Source organism: Crocodylus siamensis, chromosome 11 (genome assembly GCF_052110815.1).
Source record: "Crocodylus siamensis isolate JL-2025a chromosome 11, ASM5211081v1, whole genome shotgun sequence".
Classification (NCBI taxonomy): Eukaryota; Metazoa; Chordata; order Crocodylia; family Crocodylidae; genus Crocodylus; species Crocodylus siamensis.
In genome coordinates this window covers 56,098,379-56,120,908 of record NC_143405.1, presented here as the reverse complement: position 1 = coordinate 56,120,908, position 22,530 = coordinate 56,098,379, and the positions used below count along the sequence as shown (strand labels likewise).

Genomic DNA, 22,530 nt, shown 5'->3' with positions numbered 1-22,530 from the left:
CTTACGCTTTCCAAGTGTAGTCCATGGCATCAACAGGAACCTTGGCTGTCTCCCCAAACAATTGTAAGACATCCCATTAGCTCTTCATAGAAAAGAATTAATAGTACCTAACCATGGCAGTGCTATGGAATATGAGGCAATGGCAAAATACTTGCTTTCCTAAGCCAAGGGTATAGGTTCGAAGTCCAACTCGTCCATCTGATTCACCGTGTAAGCAGGGGACTTGGTGCAATGAGTCGTCTGCTTTTTAGAATCACTGCTTAGTACAAATTCTCTTTGTGCTTTCATTTCTATAAATTCTTCTTTACGTCTTAAATCTGTGCAGAATCTTTGTGTGTTCTATTGCAGAAGTTGCCACAGCTCATTTTGGGCAAGAGCAGGCATCACTGATCTTCATATATTATACGCACGCACACACACACACAGCTTGCACAATCAATAACGTTTGTACACTGGGATCCATTTGGCTGAACATAAAGGCAGGATTATTATCCTTATTTTACTTGGCCATATGGTACAGACATAAATGTCTCATTAACTTCAACGGTACACTTGTGGGACTTGGGTTCCAATAGTTTTTATGACCATACTAACCTTTTTGTTCCTGTGTATTACAAATGGAGTTACTAGTACGTGGGAAACAAATGTGTACACAGAGTAAAATATATACTTGTGGCCTTGTATAGACAAGCACTACTATATTAAGGCAGAGATAAAGCTTTTCAATCAGTTTGTCCTCTAAGACCTCCAGAAGTCATAGTTATTTTACAAAAAACAAAAAAAAAAAGAAACCCACTCTAAGATTAAGGCAATCATGTAACATGCTTTCTTTTACTTTGTAATGTCTCTATGGATTAAATATAGCCTGATAATGTCTTTAGGTATGTAATGTCTTATCACTGATTTCACGCAGGTGGTTGACCTTTCTTATACACTCCAATAAATCAACTAATCTTCCAGAACACATGACTCGTTATGGTGTAATAATTCTATCTCCCCCGCCTCCCAAAAAGCCTCTTCAAGTGCCAATGGGATGGTAAAGATTATGAGACTTTAACAGAACGGCGATGCTAAAGGAGGCTAACAGTGGCCTTCATTATCAGGGTGCGCAAAAGGACAAGGATTTAAAGCACTGACATTTTAAGCAATTTCTTCATAACCTGATAACCCAATAGCTCTTTAAAAGGCCGAAATTCAATTCAGCATGGTCCACTACCTGCATATAACCTAAAGTGCCACTTCCACAGGCTCATTTCCTCATCATTGCTGTAGACAACTCTATAGTGAAATAAATACAAGGCTCGAGATGTGTCCTTTTCAGCCTCTTTGCATTGTACGTCCACATTTTTGTGGGGTTTTTTGGCCCCAAAGGAAGGTGTATGACTGGAAAATATCCCACAGTGAAGAACACTGCTGCTATTTGCCATCATACTTAAATCATATAGTGCTTAACAGTATCTTTATTTTTTCTTGGAGGTTGCTGGAAAAATGTCGGGTCTTGCCAAACTTGAGTGGTTCTGTCCCTAAACTCATCTTGACTCAAGCATTTGCTAAGCCAGTCACTGTTAACTTGTTCCTGAGTATCAGTTCAAGATGGGCATGGCTTGCCAGCGCTGTGTAGTTTTTATACCACTGGAACAGCCTAAAAGCAAATGAGTCCAGTCTGCACCACAACCGTGGCCCCACCAGCACTACTGGAAAAGGAAAGTCATTCAGCTCTTAGTAAATGTGAAGCCCCCAGCCCTGGCCTTGTGTTTTAGCACTGACCTCTCTTCTACACTGCCTCCTGCTGCCTATGGCGGGGAGAGGATGGGAGCTACTCCTAACTATAGCCCCCTTGGCTGGAAAGCACCTTGCTGCATGCAGCCACAGCAATACAACAGGGGCCGTGGCTGCGTGCGGCACCTTGTAACACTTGACATTAGCCCAATAACTACATTTGGAAACATTCCCAATATTAAATCCAGTGCTGCCATAAGCCATTAATGCTGAAGATCTCCGTAAGGAACACACAGCACAAGTATGCTCTTGGGAAGGCTCTTTCCCTTCCCAGCAAAAGTTATATTGACCTTCTTTAATTGCACCAGTGCCGTGGAATCATTTGCCAACAATGCCCCCCATAGTTTCAGAGCATGCAACAGCTGGATGATTCTTAACATACTCAGAGGCTCCTTTGTGTTTAAAAGCAGGCAGCACAAAATGGCTAGCCCACAGTCCCTGCAGCTGGAGTTACTTGCTGGCTTTTCAAGCAATGACCGTCTCATGTAACACACGCAGCACGTTCTGGCAGGACAGCCAAGGTGTGCTATACTCACTGGGCTGCTCACCCTCCCATTTGCTTGGCTTCCTAGCCTCTCTGCACCCGTGGCTGCCCTGTGGACCAGTTTCTAATGGCAATGAGATTTTGAACATGCCTTATCAGCAGGAGCAGGTGGTTGGAGCGAGCTGTGGATCAGCATCCCATCAGGGTGAAGCGAGAAGGGACACTTGGCTAGCTGGGCAAAGGTAATAACTGTCCATTAGTTCAGTGTGGGTGGTGCTGTGCTTCATCCTGAACTAAACTTTGCAACTGGCCGTATTAGTATGCATCTCCCCTCTGAGCAGTAAAGTAGTAGTCCCGATTCAAAGCTCCCAAGGGCACTTCAGACACATCCCTGGCCAGGTGTAGATGCTTTAAGATGTTTCCCTAAGCAATTTAGGTCATTTGGACATCCCATTTGCTTTCTGCTCCCCATTACTTCCTGCACATGGAGCTGTCTATAAAGCTCCTAAATGCACTCCTCCTGCATGAAACTTTATGTTTCTAATGGCAATGAGATTTTGAACATGCCTTATCTCTCTAATCATATGTGGGAAGGAGGGAATCAGGATTTGGAATGGAAGTTAGGGAACTGTCTGGATGGACAAAAGCAAGGAAAGGCTTGGTAAAGGGCAGATGGGAGTGAAAGGTGAATTTAGGGACTGAAACTTAATGTCTCACTCAAACTCCCATGAGAAACACCCTGAGCCCAGTACAACTATTAAGTCATGTTGTGCCTTATTGCATTTTTATTCTATGAATATTATTATATGAATATTTTGTTATATGCATTCCTTTAATCCTTTTGTTAACCTTTTCGTCCTGGGTCCTTGGGGCAGGAAGTCTCTCCCTACAAACATGGAATATATTACCACCTGAAACGCATAGATCTCAATAAAAAGTGATACTGCAAAACCAACCTCCACTTCCCTTCTCATCCCTGCAATCAGCAACAAATGTGATCTTTAAGCCACTGAAGTGAAACATACTGAAGGTTTTATTGTTTGCAAATGTCTGTGAGCAGTGAGATTTTTAGGAAAAGTCCTTTCAAAGGCAGACCAAAGAACAGTTAAAAAAAGGCGTGCTATCCTAACCGCAGCTTTTAAAAAGCAGTTCTAACAGCTTAGGTGAAAAACAGTAGCAGGATGAACAAATGAAATGATTCATGTACAAAAATAGTATTATTACAAAAAAAAAAAAAGAAGAAGAAAAAAGTGGTACAGAATTTCAAAAACACTTTAGAACAGAATAGTTACATGCAACAGAAAATGTTTTATTATGGTTCAGTCTATGCACTAAATTTAAACAAATATTTGAAAACAAGCAATGTTACAGTAAAACAGATTGTAAGATCAGGGGCGTGAGGGTCTGTGCTATAGCAACAATGGCTTTAAAAGAAGCAACTCAATGAATCTAAGCACAACATATTTCCATGATGATCAATGTTTTGGTTAGTACTTAGCTCTCAGAAGTATGGTGCGTCTATATTTATCATCTGGAAAGTATTCAATACCAACTTGATAATTGTTTTTTTTCCCCCCAGAAAAGAAAGGGGGGAAATGTAAGCTTAGAAAATTTTAACCAATGTACAGAACCTTTACCAAGTTTACATCCATATAAAATAGATTGTACCTACTGAGGATGCATATGCTTTTAGTATGTTAATAGCAATTAATTTTGAATCACACTTGCTCCAAACTTAAAAAAAAAATCATAACGTTTGTAATGGAAAACATCACCTAGTAGTTAGATGGCAAACCATTAATCAACAGTAAAATTAAGCTGGTGCTAAAATAACTTTTGACTGGTCTCACTTGATTGTATTAGCTTTATATTTGAATATACATACATACATACATACATACATACATACATACACACACACATTAAACAGACCAAAATATGCCTATTTCATGTTCAAATGTGATCAAATAATATTAGTTTGATGTTTTACTTGAGGCCAACACCTGTGACATTTGGTATTCGCTGAAGACAATGCTCATTTTGAAAATACCACTCATCACACTTCAGCAAATGCTTAAAAGTGAAAAGCATGATTTCTCAAAAGTGCTAAGATCCACCAATCCCATTAAGGGCAATGGGCACCCCTGTGGTGGGTGGGAAGGTGGGGGGGCGGGCAGAAATCAAACCACAACTTTTTACTAAGCTAGAGGAAAAAACCCAGATGTGATTCCAATAAGCATAGGGCAGATAATTCACACCTACTCGCTCTTTCACACTACTGCCTATCATCATTTCCATTTTTTGAAAACTTATTCTAAAAACAAGCAAAACTGTGAATGCTTTCTTTAAGAAAATGAACCATCTTTCACTCTCTCTTTGTTCAGAATGATGCTTACACTAATATTGCTTTTCACAGGTCACTGGCAAGAGAACTGCCACGAAAAACTCAATTTGATATTACTGATGTGTAGGGGATAATAAAAATCATGATAAAAGCAGAGAGGTAGGAGACTTCAAGGAACTAAACCTGAGTTACACTGTTTCTAGCTATCTAGCATAAAAGTCTCCTAATATCATGTGAAAACCTTTTTTAGCTGGAGTATGACACCACTGCATTATCACGACAGTTATCTAGTTGAAGATGTTTGTCCTTATTTCTTTGTGGGAGAAACCTGTCAGTGCTACTAGGTAAACATGGTGCAAGGAAATGAAGCAATTCATAGTGTATAAATACAATCTGGAGCATTTCAGTATCATTTACTTTAACAACACAAGTAAGCACATCTATAAGTTATCTATGATTCACTTTGAACGAATAAAGAGTAAGTGAAACATCCTCGAAAGATTTTTTAAAAAAAGGAGAAATCTGTCATCTTCAGATTCTACCAAAGTGCATTCTGAAACACAGCAAAAGCTGCCTCTTTTTGGCTCCCACTTCTGTAGCACAGACGGTATCTCATAAAATTAAAAAAAAAAAAACAACAACCTGCCTTGGATTTCTGCTTCATTTAGAAAGTTTACCCCTCCCCTCAGGAGAGAATGGTAATACACAATAAAACTGGACTTATGATATGACTAGGTTAAAAAAAAGAAGAGAAAAAACACTGAACCCAAAGTGCGCCCCCCCCCCCCCCCGCCAAAATACAGCTTTGTGAACATTCATCAATATTACATATTTCAAATAAAAACTTAGGCAGGTATCCTAGGTAAATTAGCTTCCTAGGGAAACTGTGAACGTTAACATATTTAATAGTATTGTCTGAAGTTCATTAATGTATTATGAAAAGGAAGTGACTTTTATGTACTGGATCAACCGGTACGTTTTAAATTAATAATTTAAAATGCAAATGATTGCTAATGAACATGTCAAACATGCTATTTCAAATAACTGAGAAGGACTAAACAATTGATATAGGATTGCTTTTAAAAAAAAAAAAAAAGGAATTTATACAGTAGTTGCTTTAGCAGCAGGTATCAGTAAGCACATGACTTCTGCCATTTGCAGCACTGCTAATAGGAGGACGTTACCAACACAACACCAATCGGTATGAAGGTTGAGATCTTGTACTCTTTGATGCTTGTTTGGCAAAGGCTTTGAATGCAGCACAAAAGGTAAACTTGAGGGTATTTCGTGTGGATTCAAAACATGGATTTTCACCAAAAGGTACTTAAGGAAGGTGTATTACTGGAAAATATCCCACAGTGAAGAACACTGCTGCTGTTTACCATCATACATAAATCATATAGTGCTTAACAGCATCTTTATTATTTCTTCCAAATCTTTTACTTTAACTCAATAGCAATGAACATCTTCAATTATACAATACAGTAAGCAAGATTCAGAGTCATATCTTTCAGTGCCTGGCTGGCCTTCCCAGAACCACATGTACCTCCTGGTCTCTTACACTACGCTTCTCTCTCCCCAGTTGTCAAATTTTAAACGTCAACCATCAGTTCCCAACGTATCTGGACACCATAGTAACTTCTCAAGACACCACCAAATGTAATGGTGCCTCCTGTTCTGTGTCTTTCTTTTTTTAATTTTTTTTTAGTTTAAGTAAGCATTGGAAGCAGCACTGAGCAGATTCAGTTAAGAGACACTGACTGCTGCCTGTTCATTCCAAAAAGCAGGTTACAAGATTACAGGCAAAGTAATGGAGATCTGTCTTGGCCTAATTCATCCTCCATTTCTGGAATCCTAGGCAGGAGAGCAGACCGGGTTAAACCCCAAAACTTCTGAGGCGACATATCCTTTTTTGTAGCTGTGAACTTCCACCCCATGTGACTGCCGCAGATTCTGCACTGGGCTATTGTCCATGCAAACCTACCAAAAGAAAGTTTTGACAGGAGTCACATAATCATTCAAGGAAAAAAAAACAAAACATTTCAGTGAAACTGGAACATGATTAAGCAATGTGCTAAGCAGCAAATACTGGCATTAGTCCTTTTGAAAATTCAAGCCTAAGGGAGTCAGGTGCCCAATGCCCAGTGTTTCAGTGAGACTAGGAGACTAAAAATTCTGTAGTGGCCTGAAAATTTCAGTCCCAAAAGCTATTGTCTCCACAGAAAGTAAAGTATTAAATATCATTTTTAAAAGGCTTTAGCAACAGTGTCTTTAATCTGTATGGGTCAACAGAGGACTAACACATGATGCTTCAAAAGAAGTCAATTTAATAAGCTGAAGACATGTGATGGTCACAAGGAGGTACTTCAAAGAGAGAAAACAAGGACAAAGGGATCAAAAGTGCACCTTAGTTGTACAGTCTATGATTTAGGACTCGCTCTATACAGGTGCTGAATCTAGGATTAACATCAGAAATAAAGGTGTAGAAATTCAATACATCTTATTAGCTGTACTAACAGGCATCAACTTTTAAAGTATGAACTCCTTTAGGAATTGCAAATGATTGCCTTAAGCTGGGTATAAGCTGAAACTACTTCCTTTACCTGAATTTGCTGTGGAGGAGCCCTGCAAACTGCAATTTTAACATCCAGTTGCACTGTCAATTCATGAACAACTTGACCACTTTAAATCTTCTCTGTCTTTCCCTTATTTGGCTGTGTCCCACAGGCCATTCCTGCACCTGCATGGTTCAATACGCTACCTCCTCTGAGTGGCAGCAGCACGGTTTGTTCCACCTGCAGACGCAGCCACGCTTCTTAAAATGCGCGGAATTCAAATAGCCTCAAAATTAGACCATTATCCCAGCATGACATCGTGCTCACTTAGGAGGTGATTTTTTATATAGTTTAGGCAGAAATGAACATCTTTTATATTTTGAAAATAATTTTACCGTCTGGAACAGCAGACTTATTTCACTGTAAATGTAAATCAACCTTTGAATAAAGAACGGGATATTTCTATTCTTCAATTACTAAAGCAGTTATTAATCCAGTTCGAGGATTTGTAAAGCATTCTACATAAGAACAGCTGTACATTCCTCCACATGCTTACCATGAAGGATTAGCGGAAAAGAAACATTATAACTTTTTTCTCTAGAATTTAGCCATTTATGCTACATGATTCCCCACTTAACTTGAAATGCTTTATTTGTGTTATCCAAACAAAGCTGCTCACCATGGAAATCATTACGTTGTCAGAGGTTTATGGTGGAAGTATTTTGACAGAGAAACTCTTAGGAAATAAAGATCCATTTACCTGTTATAGAAGCCAGCTTGTGTAAACATTTTTTTAAAGTTTTTTTGGTAAACACCATCTGGTGCTTAGCTCACCCTGGCCACGAACAGGCATTCCAGAAATTTGAGTAATTTTCACACCTAAAAAATGTTTTTCATATATTCATAGATGCTAGGGTCAGAAGGGACCTCAACAGATCATCAAGTCCAACCCCCTGTCTAGGCAGGAAAGAGTGTGGGGTCAGATGACCCAGCCAGATGCCTTCTCTTGAAGACCTCCAAGGTAGGGGAGAGCACCACCTCCCTTGGAAGCCCATTCCAGATTTTGGCCACCCTCAACATGAAGGAGTATTTCCTGATGTCTAACCTAAATCTGCTCTCTGTCAGTTTGTAACCATTGTTCCTTGTTACCCCAAGAGACGCTCTGGTGAACAGAGCATCTCTGATCCCTTGCTGCACCCCCCTACTGAATTTGTAGGCAGCTACAAGATCTCCTCTCAGCCTCCTCTCACGGAGGCTGAAGAAGTCCAGGTCCCTCAGTCTCTCCTCACAGGGTTTGCCTAACCATATGAGCAGTCTTCCTCTGGACCCTCTCGAGTCTATCAAAATCCTTCTTGAAGTACGGTGCCTAAAACTGGATGCAGCGCTCCAACTGCGGTCTGACCAATGCCGCATAGAGGGGAAGTATCACCTCCTTGCATCTATTTGTCTTGCATCTGCTGATGCATGATCAAGTGCGGTTAGCTTTGCCGATGATGCGGTTAGCTTTGCTGATGATAGGAGAGGAAGCAGTGCAGGCGCTAGGCCTGCATCTGCCCCTTGTGCTTTCCAGTACCAGTCTACAGGAGGAGAGTTGAGCAATTAGACAAAGCCCCTGTACGTTATGCAGACCAGTTCCTCTACAAGTCTGCTTCCACGCCTGCTAGCTTTTAAATCACTGCAGGGGTGGAAAGGGAAAACTGGCTGGGCTAGGAATTGAGCTTGGGGACAACCTCCCTGGTCCTGCTGGCTTGGCAATCCCCATCCCTGCTAGCCCAGCTGGCAGGGTGGCAAGGCTGAAGCCTTCCTGAGCCCAGTGCTGCCCACTAAGTAGTTCCTGGTTACAGAGCAGAGTCTCCCCTCTCCTCCCTTCCTGGATCAGATTTTTTTTCCCTTTGCAATTTTTCAGACCAGATGAATAACACGACACAGCTCTGAGGCTAAGTACACCCAAAATTATACTTGGTGTTTTGGGTCAGGCTAAATAGACAGAATATCAAAAGGTAAATGGAGGAGAGAAGAAAGACAGGAAAATGTACCAACCAAACTGATTCTGGTAAACATTTTTTTTGAAACCTTGATAAGTAAGTGACTAGAGTTTCCAGACAATACTACCAATAACAGATCCTTAGCATGAATTACACAGAGCATTCAGTAGATATTATTTGGGTAAATAAAATAATTCTTCAAAAAACAGTTTTTAAAAAGAGATCAAATGGATGAGTGGTTTAAATAGCTCAAGAGAAAAATCACGGATCTTTTGAAACTTTGAGATTTAAAAGGAATGTTTCATTTACCTTCCTGTTCATTAAGACTAGGGGCAGAAGTCACACATAAACCGGTAAGTGACTGCAAACCAGCTCAGAACTATAACACAACAAAAGTTCAGTGCACATAAACTGCTTTCAAAATGGTTGAAACCAGTTTAAAGTAAACCTAGATGGATGTAGTAGCAGACTTAACTGATTTAGGTTAAATTGCTTTACTGAACTTCTGTCCCAGATGCCCTCCAAATTCAAGTTAACTCTCAGCCCCCCCCCGCATCCCAGGATGCTTTGCACCTCCCTCGCAGGGTGGGCAAGCTAGCCTTGACCCAAGCTGCCTGCTCCAGCTGAGCAGGAAGGTGTGCTCTCGACCCCCCAGGTTCTGGCCTGGGCCACTGCAGACATGTGGTTGCATTTCTGGAATCAGAATGAATGTCAGTTCACTTGCTTATCAGTTCAATATATGCAGCTTAGACTAAACCTGTGAAGACCGAACTGATTCAGCCTTGGGTTTTTTGACTGTCTGTACTTCACCTTCCAGTAATTAAATGACTAAATAGGAATTTAAAAAAAAAAAAAGGTCACAGTATCCATAGGCAGGGATAAATTTAAAACAGAATTATGAATTGCTCCTATTTGCTAGAGAGACTTCTGAAGTATATTTCATAATACCAGAGTATATTATTAATAGAACGAAATGCTGTATTACCCAGGAAACCAGCTGTGCTCTGTAGAAGGTCGGCCATTCAGATTCAGGTTGCAGGCTTTATACACTGTAAGTGTTTCGTGGATATATCCATGAGGATTTACATATGCAGCCATAGGCCCACATAAAGACAAACTGCAACAGATAAGAGAGTCAGTAGTGTACTTTCATAGCTTCCAAGACAGATCACAATACAAAAATCAGAGTTTGTGTTTTGGAAATAAAAACAACTCTAATTAGCAGTAGCATAATTAGGGCAGGGTAAGTGGGGCAGCAGCCCCAGGAGCTGACTATCAGAGGTCCCTAGAATCACCCCAACAGGGAGTCTATGCTAGGGTAGGGGCACCCCTGTGCTAGCCCACCTAGCTATAGGAACTGGACAGCTTCATCAAACTGTACGTTTTGGGGGTGGGGGGCAAATGGGCAAAACTGAATGATGCTCCCCTGTTGGAGTCTTTGCTGCTTTGCTGGAGTCAGGACAGCCCTGAACCCAATACATATATATGGGGGGAGAGGGGGCTGTGGGAAGAGGGAATGGGCACCAGGATCAGCTCCCATGGATCACGGCCACGGGGCTACTGCTACTGCTGCCAGGGTAGGTAAGACTTCCATTCTCTTCTTCCATGGACCCTCCGACTCAACCCCTGGTCTACATATCAGACATATACAGATCAGCATGTCTTTAGCTCCTCTGCCCACCCCCAGCTCTGCTAATTAGAATCAAACTAGAGGGAAAAAAATGAAATTCTTCAGTTTCCAAATGCAATACAAACTGCATAACAAAACTACCCAATCTGCTTGCAGAAAAGATTTATTGAGTTAAAAGTCTTAAAAACACAATGAAAACAGACCTTTATTAATTTAAGAGATTATTATCATTAATAGTTACCAACTTTTGGCTAAGTTTCATTCCAACCCTAAAAACTTGTGTCAGGGCTACTGGGAGCAAGTCCAATTTTGACTACCTGTTTGATATGGGCTCCTAAGCAAATGCACATGTTTGCCTGAACAAGAATTAAAAAAAAGTATTACAACTTTAGTAAAATAAACTTGTGCTTTAGTGAGCCTTGAATCAGTGCCCGTATTTGTTCAAGATGACAAGTTATTAACTGCAGGGCTGACAGAAGATTAGCATGGAAAATACCTCACCTCAGAGACATGTAGCTTGTTAACAAAAACTAAATACAAAATAATTTATCATGTACTTTTACCAACTACCACCAAATATCACCTTCCACTTCAAATAAATAGCATTCTCTTTATTTTACCTTTAAATATGAGCAATGAGTGAAAATATGTCTAACACTTATATTAGTTTCAAGTCTTTAAACTGGGAATTAACAAGTATCAACCCAGCAGAACCTAAGGGTTCTGGGATCCATCATTTAATTGGCAGATAAGAAATGGGTTTCAATTACCACAGCAGCTTCTTATCTTACTGATAAAGAACAACCATGGAGAATCTTACTTTGTTAAATGGAGAAATCGTTTAAAACTTCACATTACTGTACACGATAGACAGATATTAGTTATCCAAGATGAAGCTGGAGACAAGACCACGCAGAAATGGAAATATTTTTGAAAAAGTACTACACCGACATGGTTAACTACTGAGGACATTGGCAGCTCATGAATATAAAAAGGAATGCACTGCATAGTACAACATTTTAGATTCTTCTGATAAGAATTTCTTATATCAGAATACACAAACTGTATTCAGTAGCTCCAAGTCACTGCTCATTAAAATGCAGAAATGAAGTATTTTGCAGACCTGCAACGGGAATTTTTTCCTATTTCTTCCACATCAAGTTCATGAGACTCAAGATATTACAGGAGATGCATAAAAATTCTTATTCCCCAAATTGTCACAGAAGGTAACCTTCCTGTAAGTTTTTAAACTGCACCATAATTGTAATTTTAAAAGTTCATTATGTGGACTGGCTGACATCTGGGTTTGCTGAATTCTGTTCAAAAACAAAACTTTATGTTATCTGCTTTTTGTGTACATTTACTGATCATCTCAAAATGTCTTCAAAAGAAAAAAAACATGACCATGGGAGTTTGGGGGGAAAGCAACAGTAAGAATACATATCCAATTTTCCTTCGCTGAAACATGGATATAACCTAACGACTGAGTGCCTTTCAGAGTGGAGGTTAACAACTCACCTGAATATTTCATTTTTGGTTGTTATTTCTGTGTCTTGACACTGCTTACAACAAAGAGACGTACACTTAAAAGGAAAAACAAACAAGAAAACTTCAGTCATTTTCAGATATTCAACAGCACTGGAGGAATCACAACCTTTTCGTAATAAAAAAAGAAAAAGGTTTTTGGCTATGAAAGTCTAAGAAAATCCATAACCTGAAACTCTGGATACACAAGTAATTTTAAATTTCCTCAAAAACATGTTGTAAATTAAAATATATCGATTTTTTCCCCCCTCTAAACATTTTTGACAGACTGTCACCTATAATTTCTAGGTAGTAAACCCTGCAAAAACAATTTCTCTCAAATATCACCTAGAAAATAAACATTTAAATGAATTTATTATAAACTTTATACAGATGTTTATTCCTAGGATGCAAAATATATACTTTTAAAATGTTGTCAGTGAAACGGTTTCAAAAAATGTCTGGAATAAACTGTTACTTCAAGAATTTTCCTTTGGAAAAGTCTCTGGCTGAACACTTTTTAACAATTTAATTACACCCCAGGTTGGACTTCTGATCCAAAATAAATTCCGACTCCCTATCTTCATTTATACGCGCTACCCAAATGCATCTGCTTCTAGCCTCACTTTATCTTATTTTCTCTATCCTGCTCATTTCAACTTCTTGCTGGTTTCGTCTCTGCCTCTTGCCTTTGCTGGTATTGTTTGTGAGGCATTTTAGATCTCAAGCGTCCTACTACAGCAGGGGTGGGCAAAATGCGGCCCACCACGCCATTCTATCCGACCCATGGGGCCCCTAAAAAATTTAGAAAATTAATATTTGTCTGCCCTTGGCTGCCTATCACGCGGGCCTCGATGCCTTGCCAAAACTCAGTAAATGCACTCCACCCGAAAAAAAATCGCTCACCCCTGTGCATCTATAGAGTTCTTCAAGATGCACATACAAAAAACACTAAAAAAGAAGAGCGGGCTATTAATCAATAGCGGGCTAACTGCCCTTACCCTCCCTTCAAATCCTTTTTCAAATGCACTTTTTCTTTACCTATCTTTCCCACCTCTACCCCTGCGGCATCTTCTGTAGCTCTATCAGTCAGCCAAGCTTGGTTTAAAATTATTATACTGTCAAGCTGCAGAAACATCCTCCCCCAGACCTCACCTACACATTTCCTTAATTTTACTTTGTCTTCCCTTCTTATCCACCTCTTTCTGATGCCTCAGTCTATGCCAGTATGATTTATACTCTGTGTGTACAAGGAAAAAGCATACACATGATGCATTTTTATATAAATAGTAAATTATGGTTAATTGCTTATAATAAAATAAATCATCCAGGTAAACTCCATAACAAGTGCAAAACATTTCATTTGCATCAAATGCCAAAAAAGCAATGGACCGGATCCTAATCTCAGTTACATCACTGTAAAAATCAGGCTCAAAATCTGTTAAATACATCTTTGTAGAGCAAAGCAAATTGCATGTTCAAAAAAATCAGAGCCCTCTTCAACAAATTAAATGCCTGTTTTAACAGACTGTATGTTACCAAATTAAATGCTATTTGGAGAAAGAGTTATCCACCTGGCAGTCTCATCACTGCAAATAATACAGCAATAGTTAAAAAGATTCATATAATAGTTTCCCACCTTGGGCCAGCACAGACATCTCTTAACACATCTACAACTCTAGGGAAGGAAAAACAGTCAGCGTTTATATTGTATGAGAGCAACTCAAGTTTCCTAGTATGTTTTGGGGGCAAACCATACTGTACTATCTTGCAGATGAACAAATCTGGGAAACTGCCTGATCAGTAAATGAGAGCATTTTAACAATTCCAGAACCAGGAAGGAGATGATCACACTGTTATGTGATGACAGAAGCCTCGCTGGAAAATAGAAGGTCCCGAATTCTCCTTTACTCTATGCATATCTTTTAGGTCTTTCATGAGAAGTTAGTGCACATGGAAAGCACAAGACTGACAGCTTTATCTTCTTTTGGCCACAGATCAGGAATATCATAGGCAGTAATAATACAAGCTTCCCCTGCTCTGCCTCCAAAAAATAAACTACGACTTTGATCGAGTAAGCTTCTCTACTGGTTGAAAAAAATAAATAGCTTGGTTTCTACAACCACTCTTATGACTAATGAGCAAGGAATGCTTACTCATTAGTAGGGCCTGGTTAAAAATCATGGGCCCAACTCACTAGTATTGTAGCCCAATTATAGAGGGGGCCGCCATTTTCATGCCCCGATTGTGGCTCCCCCTCCCACTATGATTGGAATGGGGGGAGCCTTGGAGTGGCCGCTGCCCCTGCTACCCACACGGGAGCCCTGCTGGGGCAGCACCGAGCACTTCCCTCCTGCTGCCTGCCTGGTGATGCATGGCCTTGCTGGCTGGGGCTGGGACTGGGACTGAGTGCTGCACAGGCACCCCCAGGGCTATGAAGCCATTGTGTTTTGCAAAAATATCACGATATGGCCGCTTGCCGGGAAACTCTCCGGCAAGCAGCCATGTCATGGTATTTCATTGCAAATTGTATTTTTCATGAAAAACGCAAAATCGAGATTTAAACCAGGCTCTATTCATTAGGAACTGGACTGACTACTATTCATGCCGGCCTCCACTCAGTAATCAAATGGGGAAACACTCCAAATGCCATTAGCAATCTCTTGAACAAGCGGTCCATAACAGTCGCAAACTACTTAATTAATGGCTTTAACTATAGGTATGTCTTTTCTTTGGAACTGTCAAATCTACTATTAGAAATCCTGTATACTATGTGTGGCAACACTTTCCAACTACTCAGGATAAGGCTGCTATCTTGGTCAGAAGTATTAGTTTCAAGGGCCATATCATAAGTAATACTGTACATTTCTATATAATGTTAAGTCTGATTAAATATATGGCTTAAGCTCTTTTGACACTGAAATAGTACCGAGTCTAGAAAAGAACAGCATTTGGACTTCATTTTAAATCTGCCTTTTGTTACCCCGTCTACATTTCTTTAACAGAATTAAAAACTGAAAAGAGATTGCTGGGCTCAGAAACTACAAAAGTGAAGTGGTCAAATGGCAAAGTAATAGCTCCTTCAAACGCTAAATTACATGAGAAAAATAATGTAGTTTGCATAATTAGAAGGCTGTTTTATATTGAGCTTCAGAACTATATTGCATACTCATAATCCAATTTGATTTACACATACCGTACTAAAAAAATTAGTCTGTAATGTTAAAATAAAACATACCAGGGTCTGTGTATGTGGAAAGGACAGCACTCTTCCAATTACTGTATGCCACATTTTTAAAGCATTAGCTACTTTGCCATTTGGCCACTTACCTACAGCCACTCCAGCGTTACATGATCTAGGTTAAATTTCAGGTCCAGAAAACATAGGTAACAAGGATGAGAAGGCAAATTTTCAATCATCTGATAATACTCCTATTTTCAAACAACATTTTAAGGTAAAAATCCAATGTTTATTTAGCTTTGCCATTACTACAGGGATATACCAAACATTAAAAAGCAAATAAATCTATCCAATTTATTACACTGTGATACTTAATTACCTAGTATTCTACTGTACATTCTGATCCAGTATTCTTGCCCAGAGCAGGGGGGTTCAACTCAAATGATTTTTCTAGGTCCCTTCCAGCCCTTAATTTCTATGATATGATTCTATGATATGACTCTGGAAGGAACTGTAGCAGCTGTATTAGGCTTGTAGCACCACCTCTTGGTTAGAAGAGTAGAAGAAAGTGTTGGAAGATCATTTTCAATGCACAACTGTCACATATCAAAGTTGAATATGGGTTAAAAATATTAAACCATTACCTCTTTGCTAAACCTAGCATACCAGCCAGCTTCAACTGAACATATTTTCTTTCTGAGGAAGCTCCTTAAAGGTAAGAGAGACATTCCTCAAACCAGACTCTTATAATACAACTTACCAAAATGTTCTTTAAGATTACACAAACTACTGTTGTTAAAAAGCAACAGACTTAAGAGAGTCTGAGAAGTAAGGGAGATACTTACTTTATTCATAATATCTAATTCACACCGTAGACGCTGAATTGCACTCCCTATTTTAAGCAGTTGAATACGTAATGCATCATCAATTGGCAGGCAAGCAGCCACTCTGTAAGAAAAATCTGGAAGAAAAACACCACCACTCTTACATTTTAAGAAATAAATAAAACTAATGCCTGCATTTAATTTGGTCATCATTATATCTGCACTACTTCCTTTTCTGCAGGTGGATAACAGTTCTAATAAGAAAATGCACATTAATTGCTGCTGACTCTAATAATAACAATATGCATCTAAGTGCTACCTCACAAGAAAGGTAAAGTATTTTCTGTATACATTCTTTTTGGTGGGCTGCTTTTTCAAATTTGTACCCAAACCCAATCCAACAACAGTTATAAGTCCCATTAATTATGCAATTAAGAGATTTTGATTTTAAAAATTAAAATAAATTCAGGAATCAGTTGCTTTTATCCAGGAACTGGAAGTGACATGGGCTCAAGCTACTTGACCTGAACCATAAAAGCGGTGGTAGACCACAGGAAAAGAGGATAAGTATCAGTGTGGCATACACACAGAGTCTCATCTTACCCTGACAGTGAATTTGAAATCTGGAGATTCCAGCCATCAGAGCATTAGTTTAGTGTGATTTATAAGAAAGTAAGCGCTGAAATATTTTGTATTAACCTGCAAACATGTTTTCAGTATATACAATTTCTTCTCAGTAATATTCCTGGGCTATCAAACAGGAAAAAATATTGTCACTACATTTAACAAAATCAACTGAAAAGCAAATAGCTGTCATTTTACAGTACCTATTGGATTTGATGGAAGAGATTCATCTTTAAGATTTTCATCCCACTCATGTAATTGCCTCTTGACTCTTTCCATCAGGGTTTCCTTTTGTTAGAAGAAAAGCCTAATTTAAATACACAGAAATGTCTGTTTTCTTAAAAAAAAAAAAAAAAAAGCAAAATTGGAAGTAAGTTACCTGCCCTAAATGGACGCTAGCTCTTAAAAAAGATACGACAACTGCAGTTTAACTACATGCCTACGTTATTTTAAACTGAGTAGCAGAGATGGCTGGCCAATGAATGGAACATCCACAAATAGCTGCCATCCTAATGATTAGGGCACTTACCTGGGAGGTGGAAACTAAATTTCAGTGCCCTCGCCTGCCTGTTTCAGGCCCTGTATTTGAATCTAAGTCTCCCCCTACCCCTTTATACAAGGTAGAACAGCTGCAATGTAAGAAACAGAAACCAATCTCAGAAAAGCAAACAGCCGGGTCATCCTACCGGAATATGGGAGACGGGAGCGCAAGTCTCTGGCCTGAATCAAGTAGAGAGCCTTGATCCTGTTTCCCATTTCCTGGCCCTAGCCACCAGGCTAGTGAGTATTCTGGAGTGAAAATTTCACTTACTCTCTAATCCTTGTTCAAATTCCATTAACTTCAATTGGGCCAAGATTTCACACCTGGAGGAGCGTGGTAAGAACTCGCTTTGGTAAAGCTAAGGTGCTTCTCAACATCCAAATACTACTTAGGTTCAAGTGACTCGATATAAAATTGAACAAACTCTTCTGGAAGAAAAGGGTATAACTGCCTTAGCACTCATTTGTTATTAAAAAACAAACAAACAAACCGTTAGGCTGAACCCTTAAATATTGCACTAGTTAGTAGCAGTTTGACTGTTATGCCTAGAAAACATAACATTGTAACTCAGCCCCTTAATAGTATGAGGCTTGGGAGGGGAAAAGGACAGCTCACAGGCTTGTGTTAAAGAAGCCTACAGATACTCAAAAAACTTGAATCAAAATCCAAGCTACTGATTTGGAAGTAAACAAAAATTACTCTCTCTCTCTCATATTGTTGCACTAAATATTCACCATTTTGCTAAGTTTACTTTAGAATGGTTATGTCGTCCATCCTAAAAAGCTTTGTTAAGTCTGAAGTCAGCACCAAAATGAAACTAAAAATCAGATATTTTTTCAGTTCCTAATAATGAACTACTCAAATGCAGAAAACAGATTGTGGATTCCTGGTTTATACTTACAGCGTCGTATAAAGAATAGAGCCATGGAGGCCAAGATGTCAAACTAGCACAGTGAAACTTCCTCTGGAACAGAAAACAGTTTAATTTTTAAACAAAAAGATTTTACTCATTGAATACAAAGAGGAAGATAATCTGTGAAGGACCCTGTTTATTTAAAAAGGTTGTGAATTGTTTTAGTCAAAACAAGCTACACCGTGGATTTATCAGCACTCTTCTAAAGGTTGCAAAACACCTGGTAAATACATTGTCTATAGACTTGCAAATGAAGAAAGTGAGGAAGATAGCTGAAATTTCTTTTAATGACAAAAACTCCCAAAACAAACCAATAAGCAAGGCACCTTCAACTAGAAATCTCAACACATGTACAAAATTAAAAGGAGATGTACATAGTTCACTTATTCCTTAGTCTCCTGTCATTTTCTGCAATCACTTGTTCAGACTTTAAAATGGTTTTTCCTCTCTAGCTGCTATATGAATGATGCCCTCCACTAATTGGGAAACTGACTGACTACGCAGAGTACAGCATGAAACTAAACATTATATCATCAGGCCTTGTTAAATGCACAACTTCAAAAAAAAAACCCATGGAAAATCATGAGCTATACACCAGCAGCTACAGTCATCTGTCATAGCTCTACTGACATCAACACCATACAAATGAAGATAGTTTTGTTTTAAAGAATTAGCAATGGAAGTGTTACTTGTAAAAACCGCAGATAAAAATAGTTGAAAAGAAGTGTGATTTTAGGTTGCCAGTGTCCTCAAAAGACTAATTAACTAAACAAAAATATTTATGTTCAAGCCTAAACCTGAACCCAGATGTCTAGAGTCTAGCAAGGTGATCCTGAGACTGCTCTCCCCAGAAAAAACCAGTTATGGAATAAGGATAATTTATTTTAAATTAAAAAAAACCAACAACAACAAAACTATCTAGTCATGAGTGCAATTGCTCACACACTGGCTGAAAATTAGAAATGATTCCTGTACCTATCTAAATATTTTCTCACTAAATATTTTCAAGAATGCATACCAATACCAGTCCTATTCCCCATCTAACAGAAACCTATTACGCAATGTAGGGATTTTAGTATTGTAGCTAAGTTTAATTAAGTAGGGTGCAAAAATATTAAGAGCATCTGGAAAACTAAGTTTAGAAATGAAGAAGGGAAACGTTTCTCAGAAGAGGCAGAAATTATAATTTTTTACTGAAGACAGGATTCCCTTGACTGAACCTTATAACAAATAACCATGTAGAGGACAGGGATAAAGCAAAATACCGCAGCAAGTTGAAATCAATGGAGCTATACCAATTCATACCAGCTATGATAGGTATACATACGGAGTGAGCCTGTGTACTCTCAGTTCTTCCCACAAATTTCATTATAACTACTGCATTACCATATATCACTGGTTGTTGGATAAATTCTCCTTTATGAACAGTTTTTGTACTCGATCTTAATTCAGTGGGGAAACTGCTTAAGAGTTTTGCAGCCCTTTGACTTCCTAGAGAACAAAAATACCCCCATTTTTCCCAGTATTTCATGACTCGCAACACATTTTTGTTCACTAATAATTCCACGCTTTGAAGAAAAAATGAAAAATACAAATAATCCTGAATAATTCTTGAACATGTTGGGAAATTAAAATAACACAGGTTGGAAGCTATGTGGCACTCCAAAATCACTTCTGGAGGCAACTCAGTGGAGAGCTAAGGTTTGAATACTACCTAATGATCCCTTGCCCCTTCTCTATACGTGAATCTTTGCTCACACTATATTGTTCCTAAGCCAGGGCTTGCAGGGCCCACGAGACAAGGCAAGTGTGTTATGGAAGATTATAATGCGACCAGCAGGGGTGTGCGAAATGGGCCGTATCTGATTTGGATTCAGCCCAAATCCAGGACAGTGCTTCGATTCATTGATTCGGATCACTGTCCCCAATTCCATTTGGCTGAATCCGAATCTGAAGATTCAGTGCTGATTTGGAGAATCAGCAATCCGGCCATAGACACAGCTTTAAATGTTTTTTCTACATACCTTGAGGTACCAGGCGCAGCTCGTGAATGTTGTGATGCTGGGGCGGATGAAGCGTCCTACAGGAGCACGGGGAACCCTCCACCGTGTGCTCAGCACCGAACCAAGGAGCGGACCACAAGTACTTCCAGTCCACTTTTGGGTCTGCCAGGGAGCGCACTGGGAGGCCCCCCTGGCTCTGCAATCAGCTGCGGGGAACTCCGGGTGCCCCCCCAGACCCAGGAGGCACCAGTCACTGAGCTGGGAGGGTATGTGGGGAGGCCTCCCAGCGCACTCAGAAGTGGACTGAAAAATGCTTGTGGTCCGCTTCTACGTCTGCTGCCGAGCGCACAGAGGAGCCCCCCATGCTTCTGTGGGACGCTCCATGTGCCCCAGCATAACAGCGTTCATGAGCCACCTGCTACTCCAAGGTGTTTAGAAAAAACATTTAAAGATTTGTCTGTGGTTGAATCGTCGAATCTTTCCGAACCAATTCAAGGGTTCTGAGAGATGAAATGGTTTCCTGATTCGATTCGGATTCGGAGATTCGGCCACCAAATCAAATCAATGACTGAAGCTTCACACAACCCTAATGACCAGCTATAGGAATTTTATCACTAACCAGTACAGGTGCAAAAATCTGGCCCCATCTCTCATCTTTCGCCTTTCCAAACGTTTAGGTATTCTGTTAAAACCCTGAAGAAAACTATGCCTAGACAAACAGCAGCAGTTCCCAATGTAAAAGCTCACACTTCCCCTCTTATCGACCTTGATGAGTTGCCTACAATATCCTGTTAATCTCACTGAGATGAACTCAGCAACTCTTAGTGAATTTTCAGCTCTTACGCACCTAAGCCACATGTGAAACTATCCCAGGTCAACATTTCAAAGGCTCTGCTATAATATGCCAGCAAAAGTATTTCTAGTGTCCACACTACTGCCTCTGACCAAAATAAATTATGCTGGCAAAAAAGCAGCTCTGCTGTTATGTGTATATCTACACCTACAGTATAACTGTATCTGCCATGAATCTCAACACAGCAGCACACCTGCAGATGGCCAATATTTCTGAAGTGTCAAAACATGTGTCAATATGCCCTTTCATTTACTCACAAAGACTGTCGTATCCCAGCAATGGAACTTCCTGCAGCATTCGTCTTCTGAAGCTTTCTCACCAACACCAGCCTAATGAAGTTCCATTATTTTAATGCAAACTTTTCAGTCAACCAAAAGCTATACTACTTTTTAAAAAGATTTATTTGCTCATGAACTGTGGCTGGAAGGGCTCCCTATCATTTAGTGGATCCTCGGAAAAAAGTGATAGGTTCCCAGGATGTGTAGCTGGTGAAGAGCAATGTGAAGAGAGCTACTTCTCAAACTACAATCTGCTTAATTCCACTGCTGTCTGCTCAACTTGTTTTTTCACTGCAAATAAGACCTCTCCTACTGGTTTCCAAAAGAGAAGCAAAGGTAGTAGAAAGACAGGTGCCTACCTCTTTCAGCAGAGAAGGGGCAAGATCCAAGCACAGAGGACTTCCTCTGTGAGAAAGTATGAATTGAGATAAAGCAGGGGCATTGTACGTCAGGGTAAGACAGGGCCTTACTAAAACATCTACGTTCCACCTTGCCAAAGCCAATATTACTGCTCTCAAATTAGCACTAAAATTCAAACAACCTACACTAAATAACAGAATTTGCAGTTCTCTACTGCAGGGGTTAGCAACATACAGCCCATGGGTCAGATCCAGCAAATAAAGCTAGACAGTTTTGCCTGTGCCCAACTTCAGCAGCCATTTTGTTTTTAGCCAGTTTCAGCGCCCAAACCACTGAATCCGAATGGGAGACCAAGAAAAAGCTCCAAAACGAAATGAAAGCATCCGAAACGTTTTGGAAAATTTAGGAGTTTCGGAACCGGGCTTGCAGGGAAACAGGCTTAGAAGAGAGAAGGGGGGTAAGGACCGCTCTGATATTGACATCTCTAGCCGGCCAGTGCCCGTGATCAGTCCTGAGGTTCCTTCCAACCCTAGTGCTCTGGGGGAGGCAGGGCAGCCTGCTGTCATCATGCGCACAGACCCAGGGGCCCGCACTCCCCCAGGAGGAGTCTAGCACAGCCCTGCAGCCCTCCCGGGCGGCACAGGCCCCCGGA

General features: G+C 39.9%; 1 protein-coding gene across 3 annotated transcripts in view; it reads right to left on the bottom strand.

The window, feature by feature from the left end:
• Positions 1 to 3,278: 3,278 nt before the first annotated feature.
• CRBN (cereblon) overlaps positions 3,279 to 22,530 on the bottom strand; it is a 38,900-nt gene continuing 19,648 nt past the window's right edge. For all 3 annotated transcript variants that reach the window (XM_090021872.1, XM_090021873.1, XM_090021874.1), the window contains 6 exons: positions 18,373 to 18,435; positions 17,134 to 17,218; positions 16,328 to 16,443; positions 12,296 to 12,360; positions 10,133 to 10,264; positions 3,279 to 6,587 (listed from right to left, as the gene is read on the bottom strand). In XM_090021872.1, coding sequence (XP_089877998.1) covers positions 6,404 to 6,587; positions 10,133 to 10,264; positions 12,296 to 12,360; positions 16,328 to 16,443; positions 17,134 to 17,218; positions 18,373 to 18,435 — 645 coding nt within the window. In that variant the 3' untranslated portion in view covers positions 3,279 to 6,403. The remainder of the gene's footprint in view (positions 6,588 to 10,132; positions 10,265 to 12,295; positions 12,361 to 16,327; positions 16,444 to 17,133; positions 17,219 to 18,372; positions 18,436 to 22,530) is intronic.